General features: G+C 38.3%; 1 protein-coding gene across 12 annotated transcripts in view; it reads left to right on the top strand.

Moving 5' to 3' along the window:
• The window catches only part of magi1b (membrane associated guanylate kinase, WW and PDZ domain containing 1b), a 188087-nt gene extending 165317 nt beyond the window's left edge, over window positions 1-22770 (top strand). For 6 of the 12 annotated variants that reach the window (XM_088916184.1, XM_088916183.1, XM_088916181.1 and 3 more), the window contains 10 exons: window positions 967-1270; window positions 4943-5034; window positions 5668-5860; window positions 7433-7729; window positions 10761-10964; window positions 13998-14091; window positions 14283-14370; window positions 14984-15127; window positions 15770-15908; window positions 19525-22770. In XM_088916184.1, the coding sequence (XP_088772310.1) occupies window positions 967-1270; window positions 4943-5034; window positions 5668-5860; window positions 7433-7729; window positions 10761-10964; window positions 13998-14091; window positions 14283-14370; window positions 14984-15127; window positions 15770-15908; window positions 19525-20669 (2700 nt within the window). In that variant the 3' untranslated portion in view covers window positions 20670-22770. Of the gene's footprint in view, window positions 1-966; window positions 1271-4942; window positions 5035-5667; window positions 5861-7432; window positions 7730-10760; window positions 10965-13997; window positions 14092-14282; window positions 14371-14983; window positions 15128-15769; window positions 17100-19524 lie in introns of those variants that run through there. The other 6 variants (XM_088916189.1, XM_088916187.1, XM_088916188.1 and 3 more) reach the window with 4 other exon arrangements.
• Window positions 22771-23248: the final 478 nt, after the last annotated feature.

Below are 23248 nucleotides of genomic sequence, written 5' to 3'. Positions count from 1 at the left end.
GGTCCGCCCGTATTGGTGCCTCTGTAGAACATGTGGTTCAGATGGGGGGCACTTTGATTAGTATGAAGTGTCAGTACAGACAAATGGGATATGACTCCGGTTTTCCCATCCCAAGTCTTTGTATTCTCACATTCTCTTGCTGGACCTCAAAGAAAGCACAGAGCTAATTAAGACAATAATAATTGTGATGGCTGGGGGTGATGCTTATTGAAGTCACGTGACTTTGGTGAAGGGGTGTGTGTGGTGGGGGGGGGGGGGGGGTAGTGGGTCTAGACCGATGTCAGTTCACATTAGTGTTGAGAGAGGGAAACTCGGACTACACTCACTCTTATATCATAGAAATGTCAGTCTGTGTGTGCTTCTGTGTCAGACTCTGGAAGAAATTGGCCTTTGGTGAAATACAGAGATGTGCTTAGAATATGTTCTGGTATGCACTACTATCATACAGTCTATAAATACATTCAGCTTTCCATTGAAGTGAAGGAATGACAGTTTTACCCAAGCATAAACATCACTTTTGCTTGGGATAAACATTTTTTCTTTAACTCTAAGGACACTCATTTAATTAAGCACGATGCGTTCCGCATAAATCCTTAGCGTTCTTGCATCTGCCAATTTTCATCTTAAAATTGCATATGATCAGTTTTAGATGAAATGTAGTCAAATCTTAGGCAAACAATTGTTATTTATTTGGATTTTGTTGAGTTTTTTTTCCCCATGTGATATATACTATTTAGGATATCATAGGTGATGTCTTCCGCACAAACATTAGTAATGATTTCTGATTTCGCCATTTGAGGCAAGGTGGAGTCTGTGTGGCTGCATGGCTTTCAGAAATGCCTGTTGATTGGTTTGTTCATATAGTCATTGTATGGAGTCTGGTTGCCCTGAACCACAGTGCCATCAGGTTCAGTAATGGCCTTGCGCTCTCGCTTTCCTTTGTTGCGCCTCGAACACACACACCAGCAGCAGCAGCAGCAGCAGCAGCAACAACAACTTGAGAGAAAAGACAGCCAGGGCAGCTCCCAGCACAGCGTCTCCAGCCACCGGAGCCTTCGCACTGAGTCGCCCATTCACAGCGCCCCCGTTCCTCCCAGCTACTCCAGCAGCACCGCCACGGAGGGAGCGGCGCCCCCTCCCCAGCCCCCACAGCCTCTGCAGCCGCCCCAGCCCATACAGCTGCCACAGGAACCAGGGGACGGCACAGCGCAGAAGAAGCCAGATCCCTTTAAAATCTGGGCCCAGTCGAGGAGCATGTATGAAAGTAGGCGTAAGTATACTGCGAAGTAGTGTAGTTAGCTTCCTGTTGTCCATTCTCTGTTCTAAAATGAGTTTTTGTCTATAGTCCCAAGCTGGTTTGCTACTAGTGCTTGAGGGGTAAGGCAGTATCTTAATGTCCTTTTGTTCTGTTCACGTCCTTACCTTATTTGATCTTTTTAATATTATGAATTTCATGCAGAAATCAGTGACCACTCAGTAAAGCAATTCAGTTTGTGAAGTAAGCATTAAAGGAAGATGAAGACTTGATGTCTTTATGTGATACTTTTTAAATCAAAACACTTCTAGCTTAGCTGTTTCTTCTATCGCTCGGCTTTTTGTGGTTCGTTACCCTCATGTGCAAGGTAACAAGATATTCTGGAGCACTCTCTCCATTGTTGGTCCACAAAACTTGCCCATCCAAGTCAGAGAGCTGTCATAATACCATTAATGTCTTTTGTAGAACAATTCACTTTGCATATGATACATTCTTAACATATGTAATCCATTCCTACTACAATGTGTGTTTTTGCAGCCTGACATAAACTTTCATCTATGTGAAGAAGGCTGCTGATATGACTAGCGGTGGGGTGTGGTTGAATTGTCAGAGGAAGTTTAAAACAGGGCTTGATAGATGGAAAATCAGTGTTCATGCACTTAATTCAAGCAGTTGCAAAACTTAATAATTCATGTGATATAATGGATTGATCTCACTATATAGCTCTCTCTGAAGCTTATTCCTATCTATTGCTTTACAATGGAACTGTGTTTGGGAACAATCTGGCTTTCCGGAGCTCAGTTTCACACTACCCCTAATGTACCAGAGAATAGAAATATCAAAATTCTTTCAATATAGTGAACTATCTTGTGTTCTTGTATGTAGCAAAGTCTTCACAGCTTAGTTCATGGCAGTGTTTTCAATGCACTGGGTTGGTCCATCTCCTGTTTACTAAAAAGGTATAGCCCATATTAATCCATGTGATTTAGAAATATCTTCCTATTGGTCTTTAAGTGTAGGGGCAGCTTTTCTGGAATTATTTTCACAATTACCTTTTTCATTAAATGTGAATTAGATTCAGAAGTGATGTAATTCCATAATTGCAGAACAACAATGATAATTCTTTAAAAAGTACTTCCATAGATTAAAAATCACAGATAAAAGTCAACTTTACCCTAATGCACACTGGAGAGATGTAATGGATTCAGGTAGTTAAATTGTGGTTAATCATTCCATGGGTTAACATATTGAAAATAAACAACTTAATTTTGAAACCTACAATCTCACTACAAATTTGTATTTAACTGGACATGGTGAGGATGAAACATAGTAGATTTTTTATTCTGTCTTTATAAACCTCCCAATTAAGAAGAATATCATTCATAGCTGACCCCAGAGAACCTGAATTATATTTTATGTGTAGTGCAACAAGGCAGTACATATAAAATACTTTATACACTCTCAAACAGGCAACATTGATTCATTTGTAACGGAATTAAAACTAAGTTGAACATAAACCTAATTTCTTGTTCTGTTCTATCTGCTCACTGTAAAGTTGGACAATTTTTGCAGAATTTAAATTAAATTCAGTATTCTGATAGCTGTGGAGTAGCTGAAGAGTTTAATTCCCTCTAAAAGTCTTTTTTTTGCTTTGTCTATTGCTTGCGAAGTGTGCATGCCAGTAATGAGATCCAGTTTTAAGGGGAAAAAAATCCAATTAACACATGAGAACAAAAGAAACAGGTTTAATACCCTGGAAGCTAGCTGTGCTGTAATTGATTTAGAAACACATACTCAAACTGGAAAAAATGCTACTCGAGTAAGCAGAAGGCATTTTTGTTTTTTCCTCCATTTAGACATTAAGCTTATCTTGTCTGATTTGGGTATAATTCCCTATCTGTAGTTTTTCCTTTTTTGTTTTTTACTTGACAACCATACTGTGCTGCACCGCTAATACCATTCTTAAGAATGGAGTCAACTGTTAATATCATATGGACCCCGTATGAATGGGTCACTTTATATAAAGTGATTATGGGCAGTGTGAAGGACATATTGGAGGCAACATTCATTAAAAGGCCCAGCAGCAACACCACACTTTAGATATATTTTTTTCCCTGGGTTATAAACTTACTGCAGCATGATACTAATAGAGCATGAAATAATCATACCATTTGGTGTGAAGAAAGCTTTGCCAAACACTGGAGTGTCAGGGTCTGCTGAGAAAATTACATGCTGGGCTCCCCTACAGCTGCCATTTTGTCCATTTAAGGGAAGCCGTGTGCTTCACTGATTTGTCCTGAAAGGCTAACTACTGACCGTTGCCTTCCTTTCTTAAAAATAACCCACTCTATACTAATATTGCAATCATGCTTTAACCTGCTTCCGAGATAATGATTACAAAGCATGTTTGCAGCATTTTGATTATGTAACAATCGTATTGTGTACATTTCCAGTGTAACCTAGACTGCAATTCAGCAGAATAATCTAAAGGCAGCAAAACAATCTATGATTTCCTTTCCTTTTTGTTCCATAACAGCAATAAGGAAGTTTATTAACTTCAATCAAATCCCCACAATTAGTTTAGCCACTTTCAAAATTATTAGAAAAGAAGTAACTGCGCAAACAGCAGACAGATTTCCAGGCGCCTTTTAATTTGCCATATCTGTTACAATATGCATCCCGGATATCTTTTAAGATTGCTTTGCTATGGTTAACAGCTTTAAGCCTAAGGATTTTTTTTTATTTTCTTTGTCTCTCCACCTGCTGTTTCATCAGTATTTTTGCAGTCAAGATTCCTCTGACTGAAGAGTGCTTCAGATTGTTTTTGACTCTTCAGCTTGCACAGAGCTGCAAAATCGCCCACTGCGGTATGGGAACTGCAGTACAAGTGTTCTCCTGTAGCTCTCTCTGCTCGCTTGCCGTATCTGGAGTATGTGGTCAAATCCAATTTTTAAGCACTGTAAGAGTTTTTGACACTGGCACTACAGATACAATTTCTAATTCCAACCTGTGACACTGGCAGCTGCTGCAATTCACAATTGGAGGACAATGCTCTTGGTGCTAAAAAAGACGTGTTTTTCCTCTCAGGCAGGTTCTCGCCATTCTGTATCTCGAAACCTGGCTTTGTTCTGGCTTTGTTTCTATCTGAGTTCCTAGTTGAGCCCCTACACGCACACGTTTTACATTTTGGTTTTTATGTGAAATTTCCATAGGGTTCAGAGGTGCAAATTTTTTTTTTAAAGTTTATGTATGCCCAATATTCATTCAGAAGAGGGTTCAGTTAAGTAACTGAGTTGATGTAAAACAAAATAAAGTGTAGTCCAATGATCAGGGTTATACAGCTCTGCCTTAGAATGTTGTTTCATTGGAGAGGTGGTTGTCAAATTAAGCCTTAAAACAAAATCTTTATTTTATATTTCAAAGTGGATCCAATTAGAAATACTTATCCCCAGAGGACATTAGCCATTGCTGACTGTTGTGGGAACAGCTCATTAGATTTGTGCTTGAAATCACAATGCAGATGGGATGGCAAAACTCTGTGCTAGTTATTCTCAGGAAATGTATTTTGGATGGGTAGAGTTGAGGAAGTGTAGATCACAGTTTTACCTTTTGTTGTTAAAATGGGGAGTGAAATACCATATTGCCTTGCCAAGTTATTCATCAGATGGTTTTTAACCCCTTTTTCAGTACCTGATTATCAAGAGCAGGACATTTTCCTGTGGAGGAAAGACACCGGGTTTGGGTTCCGAATTCTGGGTGGCAACGAGCCAGGAGAACCTGTGAGTAACACATTTGCTTCAGGATTCATTCTGCCTCAACAGAAGAGACTGGTAGAGGAACTGGGTCCACAGGTGCATCACGTCAAGCAAGACAGTAGTGAAAATCAGCCAGATCCAATTCAATCAGAGCTCCTTTTCTGGCTGCAATTAAGCCTAATAGAAAAGGCTGTGGAAGAAGAAAGCCTAGCAAGAGTTGCATTTTATATCCCTTTGCAACCATGTATCTACCCTGTAAAAAAGAAAGAAGCAGTTATATATAAAGCACTTGGCATGTTTGTTCTTAAGATGTGATGCATATAGCTCTTGACGGCTCAAGAAGTACATGCAGAAAGAAAATAATTAAGCCCACGAGTTTTGTCTATTGTGCTGCTTAGCTTCGTCTCCAAAAGCAAGAGGATGTCTTCAATAAAAAAAGTGCTTGTGTGCTTAAGAAGGCTGTTTAATTATTTATCTAATTGAAATGCTATAAAATGATGAAGTTTTCTTTTGTATATTATCCATAACCATTATTTTCCCTTAGCTCACGTCAATCGATGGAAAAGGGCTGTAAAAAAGGAGAATTTTGCTGAAAAGGATTTTGGAAAAGCACAATTTGAAAGTGATCTTACTGTCATGGAATATTCTCTCCTTCAGATTTATATTGGTCATATTGTGAAATATGGAGCGGCCGATGAGGACGGACGGCTAAGATCGGGGGATGAGCTGATCTGTGTGGATGGAACCGCTGTTGTAGGCAAATCCCACCAACTTGTCGTCCAACTGATGCAGCAGGCTGCCAAGCAGGGCCACGTCAACCTGACTGTGAGGCGCAAGACGGCTTTTGGAGGTAATCTAGATCCAGATCTCTTTTTGTTAATGGCTGTGGCCCATGGCAAAAAAAAAACGAAGGATGCATGTGACAACAGAGCTTAACTGGTCTCAGTGAACAATGCAGCTCTGTTGAACCTGATGATTGAAATGTCTGCTGTTACTCTAACTTATTTCCCCGAATGATAAAACAAAGAAGTCAGCAAGTGGAAGCTAATTTAAGAGTTAATAGAAGACACTTACAGTAAGTGTTGGTCTCTACTTTGGAGTTAACAAATGACACTTAGGAGTTAATAATGACAGGCTGAGTTTTCAGAAGTGCATTTTTTACTGTTGGGGATCTTCTTAACATTAGGACTCTTCCTTTTTTTTAAAAATTGAAAATTTAACACAGCATAAACCTTTTCCAAGTACAGCATGCTATGTAGTCTCCTTAAAATGTCATTCCTGTAAGAGGGTCTTGTGTACAGGACTGCCATAGTACAGGTCTGAATTACTGGATGGAAGCCATCTATTAACTGCAACTTTAAAGGAGTAGGGCTTCAGCCTCTTAATGACATTTTTAGGGATCGCTGTTGTTCTTGAAAGTCAACCAATAAACATAGGACAGGTGTCCTTGTCATGTTTATAACCCTTCTTAAGGTCTTATCGGCTGTCATATAATTTTCAATATACAGACCAACTGAAATCCATGTAAGATGAAACCATCAAAGCTTTGAGGTGAAACTATAAAAAGCTTCTGAAATGTCATGGAAATCCATTTCAGGTGATTGTCCATAAATCTGACAGGGTAACCTATGCTGAAGTCTTCTGAGGTCCATTGTTGATTGGCACAGTAGGTAGTGACACTGAATACAGGGTGAAGGACACTCCCTCAGGTCAAACACAACTATATGACTGAAGTTAAGCATAATGTAGAGGAATACATTTGCAAGGTTTTGTAATGAAACCTGTCATTTTTCAGGTAAAATGTAATAAAATGCCCCCCCCCCAGGTTCTCCTAAAGGTACTAGAAATATATAATAACAATAATACTTGGTTATATCATTAACCCTTGGGCAACCATTCCTGATATTATTACTTCCCTATGACACTGCCTTTGAGTTATAAATAAATCCTCTGAAAAAATCATTCCTGCTGTGAATGTTTTTCAAATTAATTTCACTTTATTGCTTTTCTTCCAAAATTCAGCACTTTAATGAAATTCACCCTTGTGTTTAACATATCCGTAGATTTTTGCGGACGCATTGCACTTCAACGCTGTTATTAACCCGTTAAATCTCTCATCAAAGAATAAATTAGCCAAGATTACGCACCAGTTCTACAGAGTAATGAGAATTAGCTAAATGAAGAGTGTGTGCGTTTGTGTTGTTGTAAGTGAATGAAGAAAATTACGTCTGTAGAAAAAAGCACTAAATATCTAAGACTGAAATAGAAGAGATATACAGATGATAGAGGATAAAAAGATCTTTTCTTGAATTATTCCTTTGGAGACTGTATTTTCAGGGCGAGCAAAGAAAAAGGGGAGCCCTTTGGAAGGACCGTCTTTTTCCTGCGAGTTATTTACAATCTTTCTTCCTCCTTTCCAAAGTATCCAAAGTGGACGGCGATGTCCCAGCCTCGCCGGCCTCCTCCCACCACAGCAGCAACCAGGCCCCCTCCCTCACCGAGGAGAAGAGGACTCCCCAGGGCAGCCAGAACTCCCTCAACACGGTGAGCTCGGGCAGCGGCAGCACCAGCGGCATCGGCAGCGGCGGGGGCGGCGGCAGCGCGGTGGTCAGTGCGGCGGTGCAGCCCTACGACGTGGAGATCCGCCGCGGGGAGAACGAGGGCTTCGGGTTCGTCATCGTGTCCTCAGTCAGCCGGCCCGAGGCGGGAACCACGTTCGGTAAGCTCACGTGCCCCCTCGCACGCAATCCGCCTCTGCCTCCCCCAGCTGCGTGGTCCTGCGCACAGTCTGCGACATCCCTCCATCAGTGTGGTTATCCGTAGATCCAGCTGTCTGACAGCCTGCACCTTTGCTTTATCAGTTAAGTCTGGATATCTGTGATTGTGAACTTTCATTTTTTCCGTCCGTGACGGGCCCTCCCAGGAACCTCTTTGTGTGTAGCTTGGAAGTTTGGAATCTGCTGCACTGAAAATCCTCAGGCCACCATTCAAGCGAAAAGGTACTTGATTCTGTCACCCCAGATTCTCTCCAGTACCAAGTCCAATATCGAGTCCAAATGGAGACTCCAAGACTCTAAGTTTCAGCGCTCAACTGAGGAGCCGGCAGTTCTGCCTCTCTGCAGTTCTTCCACAGAACTGCGGGATTTTTATTGCAGCAGATTCCTAACTTCCAGGCTACAAGCAGGAGGTTCCTGGGAGTGCCCCGTGACACCATCCCACTTTAAAGGTTGGAGGGTGGTAAACAGTGGGGAAGTATCACCAGTGGTTGCATACAATTAACATGTTGTTTAAACATGTTTAAAAAATGGACCAGTGGTTACCCTTCAGTACATATCACAGCTGTTAACTAGTATGCCTACTACTAATGGTTAACATTATTAACCTCTCATTTTTAAAACATGCAGTGAATCACATGTAAAGAAGATCACATTATTATTTCCAGAGAACTGAATAAATAACTTGAATATGGATTTATAGCCCATTCACACATAAATACACAGCATGTCCAAATGTATTATTCATGAGAATAATTGATACCATATTCCAGATAGAATTATAATATTGTGACACTCATCATTCATTTAGTCAGTCTGCAGTAAATGTAAGTAGCTTCTACTAGAAAATGTTTTGTGTGGTTATATACTTAATGTGCAAACGGAGTTTACAAACCCATTATCTAAAGAAACAAATTTATATGAAAATGCGGAATCCTTTATGTGTAATACAGTTCTGTCTACTGTGTGAAAGCACTTTATCACACAGACTAAACATTTTCTTCTCTAACGGATCCGTTCAATGTACTTTTGAAGTATTCTAATAAAGAAACAAATATGATTAAGTAAATTCTATGATAGTATAGGTACTGTATTGAGCTCACCAGAATATTAACATTTTAAGTCAAACAGGTGTCACAAAGCATTGTAAGTCTTGCCACTGTCTGCAGGATATTTCAGTTTGAAATGCAACCTTTTTGAGAAGAGGGAAGCACAGTAGAGATTAAATAGCAACTTCATAGCACATGAACCTCAGGAACATGAACTGGTATGCTTTTGCTGGCTGTGTCCACATTGTTGCACAAGATAGAGAATACTTCAAAAGTCCATTATGTGGTCTGTTGATTTTCTACAAACCTGGGTGATTTAATTGTTGAGCAGGGTGTGTGGGACTGGCTGTATAAATGCTTTCTTAAGTGATGATTTACATGTAAATGCTTCTGGATTTGGTATGCAAATATAATACACTGGACATGTGTGGCTGCTTCATTCATTCTGGGGCTGCCTACCACCCTGCATGGAACATCTCTCTGTCACTGTGCAGTGCCTGTCTATTCCTATTACTGTGTGGCAGTCCTGTACCTTCACTTTTTGTGGTCTTGGGTAACTATCTGTCAAGCTCTTGATGATTCTTGCCCAGGAGGAGCCAATGCATGGTGTAGCTTAGTGTAGTTACAATAGAGGCTTTTTTGTGTTAGCAAATCACATTAGGTCTAAATGAAATAGAAGCTGAAGCCCAAAGAAGAAAACATTGGCAAGAAAGCTCTTTTAAAGTTTCATCCGAGCAGGATCTATTGATCTCTTCTGTTTGGAAATGACATCCAAAACATTTCAAGTCAGACTTCTAGAACAGCTCTATATGCCAAATGAAGAAATGTTTTCCCTTGTCAATTCATTTTTCATTAAAAGCATCACTGCTTCATCTGTATGAATGCTCTTTTCTCTCAGCACTGTAAAAACACCTGTGACTTCCATTTGGCAGATTCTATGCAGGGTCTCATATGTAACATCCTTCCGCAGATCCTATTCTGGAAAAAAAGGGCTGGAGGTATTAAGCAGTCTCTGAGAAAGGAAAGCTATGACATACTGCAGTTGTTTGGTGCTTTATAATGAAAATGATACGATCCCCCATTTTTAGATGTTATTATAAACATAACTGTCAAAGGAGAAAGCCTGGGGGCTGCACAGATAAGCACTATAAATAAAATCATTGAACACTGTCGCTTGTACTCATTGTGGTGCTGCCGTAGGTGTCAGGGCAGTGCAGTGCCTTGGTTAAGGGTAACTTTATAAACTGAGTTTACCAAGATCCTTCCTTTTGAAGCCAACATATAAAAACTAACTCTGGTCCCTTGAAAGTATGTAACTGTAAAGGGAATTCACTGCTATCTTTTTATATTTCAGAGGAAAAAAAAACAGTGCTGTAGTGATAAATGTATAGTGTGCTATATAGTGAGATAGTCTAGACGAAGGTCAAATGTTTTCCCATCCATTAGGTTGCAAATATTTTTAGTAACCATCTACAGTAGTAACACTTTCTAAGTGGCTCAGTCGTTGGCATTTCCCCACTGATTGTAAAGTAGCTAAAGGCTGTTTCAATGACATCATGCTGGTAAACTCTTAACAGAATGACATCTCTAACCTCACAGTAGAACAGTTTGAGTGTGAGTGTCTATATAGAATACATATTAACAGTAAAAGATCTCAATGGGCTCAGCGCAGCTTGAGTGATCTATCCAAGACACAGTTTCCTTTGCACCATCGGTGCTCTTCATGTTCTTGGCCAATACTTTTCTTCAATCAAATGCAGGTTTGGGTCTGTCCTCTATGGGATTTGCTTGGTGGCTCGTGTAATTAACCCTTAACCTTCTGTTTCCCTTTTCCTGTCCTTTTCTTTTTCCCCTTTACCTCTTTTTTTTTACCCTAATTGAATATCAATGTGTGAATCACACCAACAAACACTCAATAATGCCAAAGCTGGAAATGCATGTGTGGCCATGCCTCACAAAATAGGTCGAATTATCGAGGGAAGCCCAGCGGACCGCTGTGGGAAGCTGAAAGTAGGAGACAGGATCCTGGCTGTTAACGGCTGCTCCATCACCAACAAATCACACTCGGACATTGTGAACTTAATCAAGGAGGCCGGAAATACTGTCACCTTAAGAATCATTCCAGGAGATGGTAAGTGTATCTGCTGCACTTTATTCATTCACTCACTATTGCTCATGATGCATTAAGGGGTTTCTAAGAATAGAAAATTGTTACAAGACCTGGCTCTTCATGAAGTTGAAATACGTTATGCAGTATGATATTAAACACATTAGAAAGCACAGTGCTGGAGTGTTAGAGCTGCGTTACTAGAGAGTGTTCATGCAAGAACATTTTTTTAAATCATAAAAGTCTTAAAAGATAGCATGCATGTTTCTCATCAAATGATGTGAAAGGATTAACTATTTAACAACTTACTGCTTAATTAATAAAGCTTTCTTGGGAGAATATTGAGCTGCAGGTCTGTTGCATAGATTTTTCTTGCCTTGTACTGACTTCATGTAACAATAGCGTCCCAGAAGAACTGGGACCTCATCTGAGGGTCATCATATAAGGACTACTGGCCTCCCTCTCGGTTCTTCTCTGGGAGTCTACAACTGTCAAATTTTTAAAAAGAAGGAAAGAGCACAAATTGCAAGGAAGAAGGTCATTTTAGCTTTAATAACTAATGTGAAGATATAGTCTGAAGATGAAAAAGATATTGCTACCTCTCCTGCAGGAACTTGTGTCATTTGTCTGTTCCAGAAATGGCTGTACATATCTGAATTGAAAGCCATGAGTCACTCCACTACATATTGTGTGTTTCAGGAATTAGATAAGAAGAACATTGTTTTAACCTGTCACTAGCTGTAGATGTTCTGGGCCTATGAAAACAGCAGCCTTTGCAAAGTTCACATGAACTCTACTTTAGTTTTAACACTAAATGCTCTAGAGATTTGAGTGATTGTAGCTTAATTAAGCTAAAGAGAAAAAGTTAAAATTAGTTAGCATTCAGTCTTAAGTCAGCTATTAAATAAAGTGTGGCAGATCGTTCTAAAAATTAGATGAGAGTGTCTTTTTTGCCTGGTTGGTAAGAAAATAGATGCACCAATAGATAATAAGTGAACTGCAGCACAGTCTCCACCCCAGAAAAATATGTATTTTTATGATGCTGAAATGGCATTACTTTCTCTTCTGTATGCAGAGCATTTCTTAGACTGAAGAGCGTACCACTGTCAGGGAACTAACCAAATTAGAAATTAATGAATTTTGCTGATGTGCATGGCTACTGGAGGAAAAATCGGATTTACATTAAAATATAATGAATAATGTGTATTGCGTTGCGGAGGCTTAAGGCTTAATGCAATTTCATTTGCAGGGGAATGCACCATCACTGATTTCTTTTTATTTATTTTCCCTGAGAGCTTGTAATAAAAAAAGACCAAGTCTGATATTACGCTGTTTTGGGATTGTATTAGAGAGAATCTCATACAATGAGAAATCACCCCTGTGATTTTGTAGTACAGGGGCTAACAAAATCTGTAACCCAAATTTTGATTGTTTTTAATTGACTGTTTTCAGAGAATAGCAAAATTGACATATTCTGAGCTAAGTGTAATAAGTTATAGCTGAGAATAAGAATTGTAGGGCTGTCTCACAATGCTTGTGATTATGCTTTGCATATATAATGGCTTCTTTAGCACAGTTTAGTTAACTTGAACTGTGAAACTAGTGTATATATATATCTTACAAAGCAGTGTCTTTCAGGGATCTAGTGTTTTTCATGAGCAAGCAGTTAGAAATGATTAGAATGTGAAATTATTCTAGCCCTTTCACTGTAACAGAAAGCCAACCTGTCTATGCAAACGTCTAATTCTTTTTATGCATGTATAAAGTAAATGTTGAGATGCATATGAAGTCCTTGTGTAGGGCTCAAGATAATATTCCATTTTGCATAATTCATAGTTTCATAATTTATAGAATACGTTTGAATATTTCTGACAATATATGTGTTACAGCTGACAATTTACAATGTGCTTCTTTAAAAAAAAGTAAAGCACAATTTATAGATATGACATTGAACCCAGATTCCTTATTTAATTTTCTGGCAATCAAAAGCTTTATTATTCTTGGTCACTGAAAAGAAATAAAGATTTTAGTTTAAAGAGTTTTCCTGAGTTGTAATCCAAGTTCTTTAGTCACAGGGAAAAAGAAAGCATGCAGCATGCTTATTGGATTGATTTCTGTAAATGTTCACATATCTAGTGGCAGTGAATTCTATCTTGAAGAAGATAGATTCATATCCATCATCAATTTTCTGTTCTTGGATGTGATTGCCAGGAGAGAAGGAAATTTTTATTTGCTTCCCCAACTGTGGAACAAACAAGAAGATGAGCACTCAAAATGATATATGCTTTGTAAGAAACCGTGGTCTAAATGTCTAACAAGGGATATCACATAATTACTGAAACATTTAGGGATTTCATGAAATCCCTGGTTAAATATTTAGGTTTCGTACAGAAACATACAACTTATTTTGTGAGAAAAGGCTTGCATTCCACTCACAAAAGATGCAGTGCTTTAAAGAAAGAATGTGCTATGGTGCCACCATAATTTAATATCTTATTTTTACTTCTAATGTTTCTTTTAATATTATCTATGTTTATGTTAGTTAATATTAATGTTAACATAGCTTAGAATATACATTTTTTGTAGTGTTTTATGATGTTTCAAAAACTACATTTAAAAGCTTTAGTATACTGCTGCATATTATGAATCTGGAAAGCTACAAATGAACAGACACTGGAAAAATAATTTGTGTACAAATATATCTTCCTCATAATTTACATGTTTGTTGCTGAAGTTGAGAAGACCAAAAAAGTGCCATAAAGCAAGCAGACTTGATTGGTTCAAATTCTTGTGCTCTTAGTGTACACAGATCTTTGCCTCCACTGTGTTTCTCTTAAGGTAAAAGAGCGCTGTTTTACTGCTGTTTATTGAGTTTCCTGCAAGAAACTGCATGTGTGAATTGACAGCGTGGTTTAGCCTTATCAAAATACTGTGTGACAGTTAAATAAAGATGTGCTGTATGCCGCAGAGGCTAAAAAAGAGATTTTATTTTACTTTTGTAAAATTAAACATGCTCCAGGTGACTCTAATCCTTAGAACCCGCATGTTTTTCCTCAGAGTCCTCCAATGCGTCTCTCTTGACTAATGCGGAGAAGATTGCCACCATCACCACCACACATACACCTCAGCAACAGGCTGCACCAGAGACAAGGTAAGCAGGTGGGGGGAGGCCAATTACTGGGCAAAGACCATTGGCAGTTTTTCTCCTCCCTTTCAGAAATATTGACCATGCTTTTGAGTTTTCCCCTGTACCCTTTTCCACATTGATGCTTATTTTGTAACAACTTATTATATTAGTTCATTACACACAGTTCTAACCAGGAAAGTCATTTTTCTTTGCAGGAACAACTCAAAACCAAAACAGGACACTCTGTTTGAATTTAAACCCCCCCAACCCCCTACCACAGCCACAGCACAATCTCAAGCCCAGGTAAATGTAATTTTTTTATGGTTTTTACACTTGTTTTGTGGGGCTGTTCTAATGATGGTCTACTGGTAGGTGATGTACTGCTGTTGTATTACTAGGTGACAATACACCGCTGTTTGAACCAGCCATCAGCCCTTGTTTGTAAAGCTCAAATTACAGTAGGTCGTAGTATGTTTTCAGTTCACATTCTGTGCTTTCAAACCAAATTTTTAAAAAGCTGTTTTAAATATAAAGGTAATGCATATGCAGCTTTGTTTTTTAAGTAAAAAACATTTCAGTGTAACAATTTAAAGTATTTTTTTAATCTGTTTTTAAAATCATGGGGAACAAATTGTCAATTTCATTAACAATATTACACAAAATCATGTTTCAGACAGAATATTAGTCGAAGCCCCTTTTTATCTCCCTTACAATGTTCTGTCTGCATAAATTATTCCTTAGACTTCACAGTACTTCAGTTCTATTGATTCTGTGCATCTTCGCTCAGTGGTGTCAACTGTCAAGAAAAAGAAACAATTTCCTGTAAGGATTTCTGGCCAGGAGGGGTTTGTGTCTTTCTTGTCTTTTCCAAGTCATTGTACTCCAATGAGTTTGGTTTTTTGTTTTTCTTTTCAAGGATACAGAAATTTACTCTGTTGATCTTGAAAGGGACTCCAAGGGTTTTGGGTTCAGCCTGCGTGGTGGCCGAGAATATAACATGGATCTCTATGTCCTGCGGTTAGCTGAAGATGGTGCTGCAGTTCGCAATGGGAAAATGAGGGTATGCTTTCCTTCACCTATCTTCCAGCTTCCTTCAGCTGGTGTACTGGTTTCACTGCTTTCTGGTTGTGACCTAGTTTAATGCAGTAGCACAGAGAATGATCCTTGTGTGTCTTCAGTCTACTGCCCTAAGGATAGTTATGTCACTTTATTGATGGTGACTGTTAAGGAAGACTGACTCTGACACACTGTTCTTTGCAAAAACTGTGAGGAGAAATATCATAATATTGGAGATTTACCAGCTAGAAATGAAAAGCTAAATTATCTGTACAACAACAGCAAAAAATGTTCATGCCCTTTCTTTGTGTAAATTATTAGCAGGATACTTAAATGTGTTGTAAACGTGTTTGTTATTAAATCTGGATATCTTGTAGTTGCCTAATGCAATAGTCGAAACCCTTTTGTGGGAGTTTCTTCTCCCCTTTGAAAATGGCAATGCTCATTTTCAGCTGCTCTTAATTGTGACTAGCATCCTTTCCTCATAAAAATGTTGTTTTAAAAAAATATGCTACAGCAAAGTACCTTAAAAAAAAACCTTATGCAAAGGTTATGCCAATTCCTGCTCTTTCTTAGTGTTAGTGTTTTGTTTTATTTATTTTGCTCTTAATGTGCCCTGTTCTTTGTGCTGTGCCTTTTGTAACAGGTTGGCGATGAGATCCTGGAGATCAATGGAGAAACCACAAAAAACATGAAACATTCCCGCGCAATAGAACTGATTAAAAATGGGGGCCGCAGAGTCCACATGGTTCTGAAACGTGGAGATGGCTCTGTGCCTGAATATGGTGGGTCAGTCTATGAAAACCTTCCTTTCTCCCCTGCCATCACTCCATGAAATCTGTCGGGATCTAAACTGGGAAAATCTCTTTTCTCCACACCAAGCCCTGTAGTTGCTACAGAGTGGGTTCTGAGTTGTCCATAGTCTTGTCCTGTGCTAGATTTCCTGAGCTGGGATAAAGTATAAGGAGGAATCACAGTGCCAACTGGTTACAGAGGTGCAGGAGGCACGATGTCTACTGTGCCATAGGCTAAATGAAGAACCAAATTCCCTGTGAGAGGTTCTATTTTTTCAAATTGTAGTACTCGGTGATTTGCATTTTGTGAAACGTACTGACAGACATTTTCCAGGTTGCACAACTTGATTTATTGCGTTTCATGGCCTAGACGGTTCTGAAATACTTTCTGGTGCTTTACTTTGATAATAAGCACCGCCTAATTCACATATTTATAGTATTTATTGAAATGTCAACTACTGAATTTGAGTTTCATATAAATGAAAAAATAAACACAACCCATCCTTATACTCTATACTCGTTCAAAGGGAAATTGCAATACTGTATTTCTTTTTTTCCACATAGGTCATCTTCACTACCATTGAGTAACTTGTCACCTGCTGTAATTTTTCTAGAAATCTGCTAAACTTGAAGGTCAACTAATCCCTAATGTAACCATTCTTTTTTGCTATCTGACCTTTATAAATTATAATAGTATTATTTAAGATTTATATGCAAACCAAAAAAGGACAAAAATCCCTTTTCTGTATCATTTATGGAAATGGGTTTTATTTTATATTAACCTTTTAGACCTTTGATTCCTAAATGCATGTAAATTGTTTTTGTGGTATATGGGATTAGTTACCATTTGAAATGTCCATTCCTGTAATTTATTAGACTATCAATGTGATGTGATTTTTTTTTCTTACATCGGTATAGCTTGTCTGTGAGGTTGTCTATTTTTATAACTTTTTGTACTTTTTTAAATCCTTGACTGCCTAAAACATTTTTTCTTTATTTTAAATGTAGATTGTGAATTAAGTTTTGTGCACATGTTCTTTTGTCTTGTGTCTCTTTTGCCTGTTGGGACATGGTCGTCTTGCTGCTTGGGTCTCTGTGAATGTTGGATTTTTCAGTCAAAGGGGTATTGCCTGGACAATCTTGCTCTATTGAAAAATAAACGCCTTTTTCCATAATAAAAAAGAATAATTCTTCTTTCTTCTATTTGGAGGATCTAAACCTTCTGCTGTTTTTTTCTTTTTTTCTGTTTTTTTTTCTCTGTTTCTCTTCTTCCTTTATGCTGGGCTCTTCCATCTTCCTTCAGCGATGATACCTCCCCATCTCGCTGCATGTATGAGAAATGACAAGCTGGGGGAGCCTTGTTTCTACCTTATGGGCCATAATCAAACTACGGTTTGTAGATGAAATCAGTACATTAGGTCTCTCTGTGGTGTGGCCTGATTCACTGTCACCCGTGCTGTGCTTCATGCTTATGAATCCATTCATTCAATTCGCACTGTACTGCGTAATGGCTTTCTGTGCGCTGTCAATGATAAATGGATTCATGCATTACCCCTCGCATTTAATTTCTGGAAATGTCCACTCTTTAAATGCGACCTTTTCTTCTTTCTTTTGTCTTTCTTTCCTCACCTCATTAATATTATGACACTCTCTTGTGTTTGCCTTCTGCTATTTTAGCTATTACCATTGTGCTTCTGAATATTTCTCAGCCTTTTTTAACAAAAACAGTTGTGGAATCCCTTTTCGCAAGCTGCTTTAGTAATACAGTGATCTACGTGGCATCTAACGCTCTCTAAATTGGATACATTGGGGTCTGTTTCCAGTCCGAATTTGATTTTTATCCACAGGTAATAACAGAAGCGTGAAACTTAACGAGCTGAAATTGAATAGTACCTTATACATACAAGCCTTCTTCCTTGTGTGAATCTCTTCTTGCTAAACCTACAGCCAGAAATTAAAGTGGCTTTTCTGAGCCCATTTCATATGTATGAAGGAGATTCCGCCTGATGTTCTGTCACATTCAAAATGTCTAACACAGGATGTATAGGAACAAACCTCTCTTGACTTATGCAGTGCAAGCTCACCACAGGGATCTAAACGTGGCAGTCATTGAAATAGGATAGTAAAATCTTGTGAAAATCTACAAGATGAAATCCACAAATTTAGCTATATAAAAATATCACATTTTCTTTGATTTCTCCCTTTCTTGATATCTCAGTATTGATCTAAAAATCTCTCATTTGCCTAAATAGTCACTGGGCTCCAAAGCAGAGATTTAAGCACCAGAATGTTTTTTAAATGAATGGTACAGTTTGACTATTATGAAAGAGCAAGTCCAATACACACTCTACAGTTAATTGCATGTCTTTAATGGATTTTTGTACCTTTAATATGTGAACAAAATTGGTATATTTTATGGCAAGGTCATTAGAGGAAAACAGTCCAGAGGGATTGATCATTGTGTTTATCTGTAAAGCCAGGCACTTACTTGCTTCAGTGTATTTCATAAAAACACATTCAGATTAGGCCTCTGTGAATTTTCAGAAAGGATTGCCTATGATGGTGGCTGTGATTAAATAAGTCATTTTAATCCACTTAACCTCAAATAAATATATACACTCATGACAGGCGCTCTATCAAGAATACTTCATGAAAATGACAAAATCAGTTTTTCCATTGAAAATGAATGTAACTGCTCTTTCTGAAATAATAAACCATGGCCTAGTTATAGCACCGTATGCCTTGAAAGAAGGACATTAAAGTAAACACATTGTTGTCAAAATGTTATTTGCTGAAATTACATTATAATATGTAATTAAATTATTTTTCTGTTCATACATTATTTCACTAATAGCATAAGTAGCACATAAAACTTGAAAAAAGGTTTTAAACATAACACTAAAATAAGGAAAAGAAAATGTGTTCCTCTTTAAAAAAATAATTCTAAACAAATAAAATTGGTCCTAGCCTAGAAATGTGTATCATGCATTTAAGTCAAGCTGTTGTAAATTTAAGAAAGCGTTATCTAAGTATCTATTGTCATTTTAATGCTCATGAACTCAAATAGACACTAAATGTACTATTTTTTTCAATTTAAGAAAAAAAGTGATGTACCTTTGCATTTTGCTTGCACACTGTATTCTGTTGCAAGTTAAAAGAGGCTAATCAAAGGGTTTAGAATATCTTTGACTGACAATCAGAAGTTGAAAACTTTTTTTAAAATGTGCTGCATTCATAAAAGTTAAATTTGAACACGTATACCCATAAGCTTGATAATGTTTTCGACTGCATAGATAAAATCAAGTGAAACTCAAAAATCTTTAACTGAGATAGAAAATCTTATAAGTTACTTGTATTTTTGTTAGCAGCTTTGGCCGTTTCACAGACGCTCTTGCATTTTGCTTCTGGCTCATTAAAACTAATACTTTGCTGTATACTGTGGCCAAAAAATAATACAAAAAACTAAAACATTTGCTGAACTTAATCTGGAAACTGGCTTCTAAAAATGTTAACATCTTAGTAGTGTGTATCAGTGCATAAAGAAAGCATTGAACAATGACAAGTGCTCATGTGTGACAAAACCCCTTACTCTTTATGTATGTTACAGACGCCAGCAATGACAGGAACAGTACCACCACAGGTTCACAAAATGTTTCGGAAGTGAAAACCTTGCCACACAACAGTCGATTACACCCATCATCGGAGTCCAGTTATCCACCAGATCTTCACAAATCATCACAAAATGAGGACAAGAGGATGAGGGATCCTGCGGGCAGCAGGGAGCATGGCAGATACTCCAATCACCACCACACATGGACCAGTCATGGAAACTACAAGAGCCACACGCATCGAAGACACCGGTCTCCTGAACACAGAGGCGGGCACAGGCGCCATGGGAGGAGATCCGAAGAAAACGGAACAGCCAAGCCACAGAAGGGCACAAAGAAGGATGAGAGTCCCGGGAAGAGGAAGACTGAGCACTACTCGCACCACAGGAGACACCGTTCTCCCGACAAGAGACAAAGTGGAGCCAAGAGTGTTGACAACACCTTCGACAGGAGGCGGGAAAGATCGCAGGAGAGGAGGAGAGTGTTCTCCCCTTCCCGAGAGAGGAGGTCCCTAGACAGATATGGGGACTCAAGGCGATCGCCAGAGAGGAGGCAGGATTCTTCTCCTGACAGGAGGAGAGCAAAGTCCATGGACCGAAGACAAGAACGCTCTCCGGAGAGCCAGAGGGACTGGTCACCTGAGAGAAACTCCAGGGAGGAAAACTTTGAGAGAGATGCATCACCTGAAAGGAATTACAAGAAGGAGATGTTTTTAAGAGGCAGGTCACCAGAAAGAAACAACAGAAGTGAGAATATGTGGAAAACCAGGTCACCGGAAAGAAGCTCCAAGAGCGAAACCTTGACGAGAGCCATGTCACCAGAAAGAAACTACAAAAAGGAAGCCCCCTCAAGAGGAAGGTCACCTGAAAGAAAATACCAGAGCAAAAATTTTGTAAGGGACAAGTCTCTTGACAGGAGTGACAGAGAGGAAAAATTCCTGAGAGACAGGTCACCTGAAAGACATTACAAACATGAAAATTTCATGAGAGACCCGTCGCCTGACAGAAGTTACAGAGATGACCCGGTCCTGCCCAGAGTCAAGGAGTACAACACGTTGAAGTCCAACACAAGCAGAGGTTCCAGACCACTCCCTGAGCCTAAGAGAAGGCCTTACAGAGAGAGCCACAATGACCTCAGCATCTGATCTCATGTCGTGGTTGTGCCACATTTCTCCTCACGACCCCAGCCCGTCAGCCCTGGAAGAAGTGGAACCTGGACTTTTGAAGATATTAAATTATTGATTTGAGTTTCTTGTGTTCCCAGAGATTCAAAAATTACCAACATTTACAGCAGAAGTACAATCTGAAAAATGCATTCTTTGTTTTATTTTGCATATATGCTTTATTCAAAATTTTACCGAACACTTACAAGAAAAACGATTATGTGCCTAACAGTATCACAATGACATTTTTTAAATGAAAGAGGTTTTTTTGCAGTTGTTAGATGAATTCAAATTCCTTCTTTTTCCAGAGAACCCTTATATGCGCCAGACTCTTTCTGACCTCTGGTGCACAGATATGTCATACGCATGTCTTAAAACTGAATGGTTTCGGCTACTTTTTTGTCCTTATCAGTGCCACTGTTTTCTAGCTATCTGATCACAATATAGCACAATCCTGCTTTGGTTTATATAGTTTTTGGCAGTTTGCGGTATATGTAAATTCAGAAGTGTTCATTTTAAAGGAATGAAGGAAAAATTAAAATAATATATTTGATTTATCCTCTTGAAAACGATGTCTAATATTTATATAAATTCAGCACAGAAATTAGCACATTTTAGATTTAAGGGGCAGTGGTGATTCACAGTCACATAAGTAAATGTTACCTCTTTCATTCACTCTTCGCTCTGTACTGCTGTATGCTACTGTAGAGAGAACTGCAGTAGTGTCTGTCTTATCTTCCAGCAACGAAGACACAAAGAAATGGAAATATCCCCTTAAAGTAGGTTGGGAGCTCTTCTTTTATACTGAAACTATTTCCACGAAGACGCAAACAAAAAAAATAGGCTGTTTCCATCCTGAATTGTATTGAAAAGAAGCCTACTGATTATAAGAAAGTAATGGTCGGATGTTTATGCTATAGTGGGGAAAAAAGAGCAGTACCAGGATTATGTTTCTGATCTCTTTTGCAGAATGTACTGCCATTTCCTGAGCCTTTAAAGATAAAACCCTAATGAAGTGCTTTTGTTCTGGAGATAAAAAAAACAGAAAGTCTATTCCCAGTTAATGTTGTTAATGACTTAAAAAATGCACTGAAGTAAGATGGTAAAACTGTCGTTTCCGAGGACAACAAAAGAAATTAACTTAAAACAGAACTTCTGGTTGCAATGCCTCAATGCAACTTTAAATATATCTAGAACGATCAGTGAAATATCTTTGAGTTATAAATGACAAGCTACATCTTAGTGTTGTGTGGTCAAGGTCTGTTGTGGTACCAAATTGAGAAAATGATTGCTAACTGCCTCGCTGAGCCATAATGTTTGCCATTACTGTCAGACCACTACAGTAAACTGCTGCTTTACAGTGCATTAGTGTGTATATGTGTAATGTTTCACATTTTTCCATGAAAAAAACAACAAAAGCATTGCAAGTTTTATCACTGTTGTTGCCATGGTACTGTAACAAAGTTTAATGGCCAACCATCCTGTGTACAGAATTTAATATGTAATTAATAGAGCCTGTTGGGAAAAAAAATAAAATGTTGCCTTTTTCTTGTATAAAAGAGAATTTATGATAAACCTTAGCTGTGAGGAATGTGATTAAGTGTTTATATTTCTGAAATGGAACACATGATTCATGGGAAATATTTTAATGTATACTGAATCAGGTATGTAAAGCAGTTTTAAAATGGAAGACTATATAAGTAAATCTGAAGCTTTTTGTTGGTTTGAATTTTTCTTCATGGTGGGCCTGCCTGTGTATTATAAAGCACTTGTATGCAGTCTGTTCTTTAAGCATTATTTCTTGCAATGTGCTATAGACATAATGCTATCTTCTGTGTTGATGAAAAGCAGTATATGGGCCAATCTTTTTTATAAAACACTATGCATATATAAATACTACATTGTTCATAGCTTTATTTGATGCATAAGGCTATACATAACATTAGTCTAAGTACAAGTAGATGTGGATTTACCCCGTATGAGCTTCTTTCCTTGAAACGGATCACAATGTATATGTAGCGACAAAAAAAGAAGTCTGTGAATGCTATTTTTATTATCAAATAAAGTTTTCCATACAAATTCATGAGTGTGTCACATTTCGGCAAAACAGATTTTAAAAACCTGCTTTTTTATTAAAACAGGCTTTCCCCAAAAGAATAGGCTCCACATCAGCATCATTATCACTGTGCATATTTAGCAGCATTTTTAATATTAACTAAGGTTAATGAAGGTACCTACAGTGCAACACCAATGAGGCAAAAGCCTGCCGTCTGGTCATTACCAAATAGATAATTGGCCACAGAGAGTGTCCAGAACCCAACAGGAAAGATATTTAATAAGGTCAGCTATCTGGCAATTTGTTACCAATGCACAAGACCTTGTCACAATTAAAGCAAGCAAACTGTTGTTCTTGGTATACGAACTTGACCTGCCTTTATCTCTGAAAGGATCTGAATCCCATTTTTCTTGTGCTCAGTCTAATTATAAATCTTATAACTAAACATTAAAATCAGAATCACTTGAGGTATCGAAGTGCAAGAAAGAGATGGATGGTGGGAGTC

Source organism: Atractosteus spatula, chromosome 5 (assembly GCF_055471065.1).
Source record: "Atractosteus spatula isolate fAtrSpa1 chromosome 5, fAtrSpa1.hap1, whole genome shotgun sequence".
Lineage (NCBI taxonomy): Eukaryota > Metazoa > Chordata > Actinopteri > Semionotiformes > Lepisosteidae > Atractosteus > Atractosteus spatula.
This window is presented reverse-complemented; position numbering and strand designations above follow the sequence as displayed.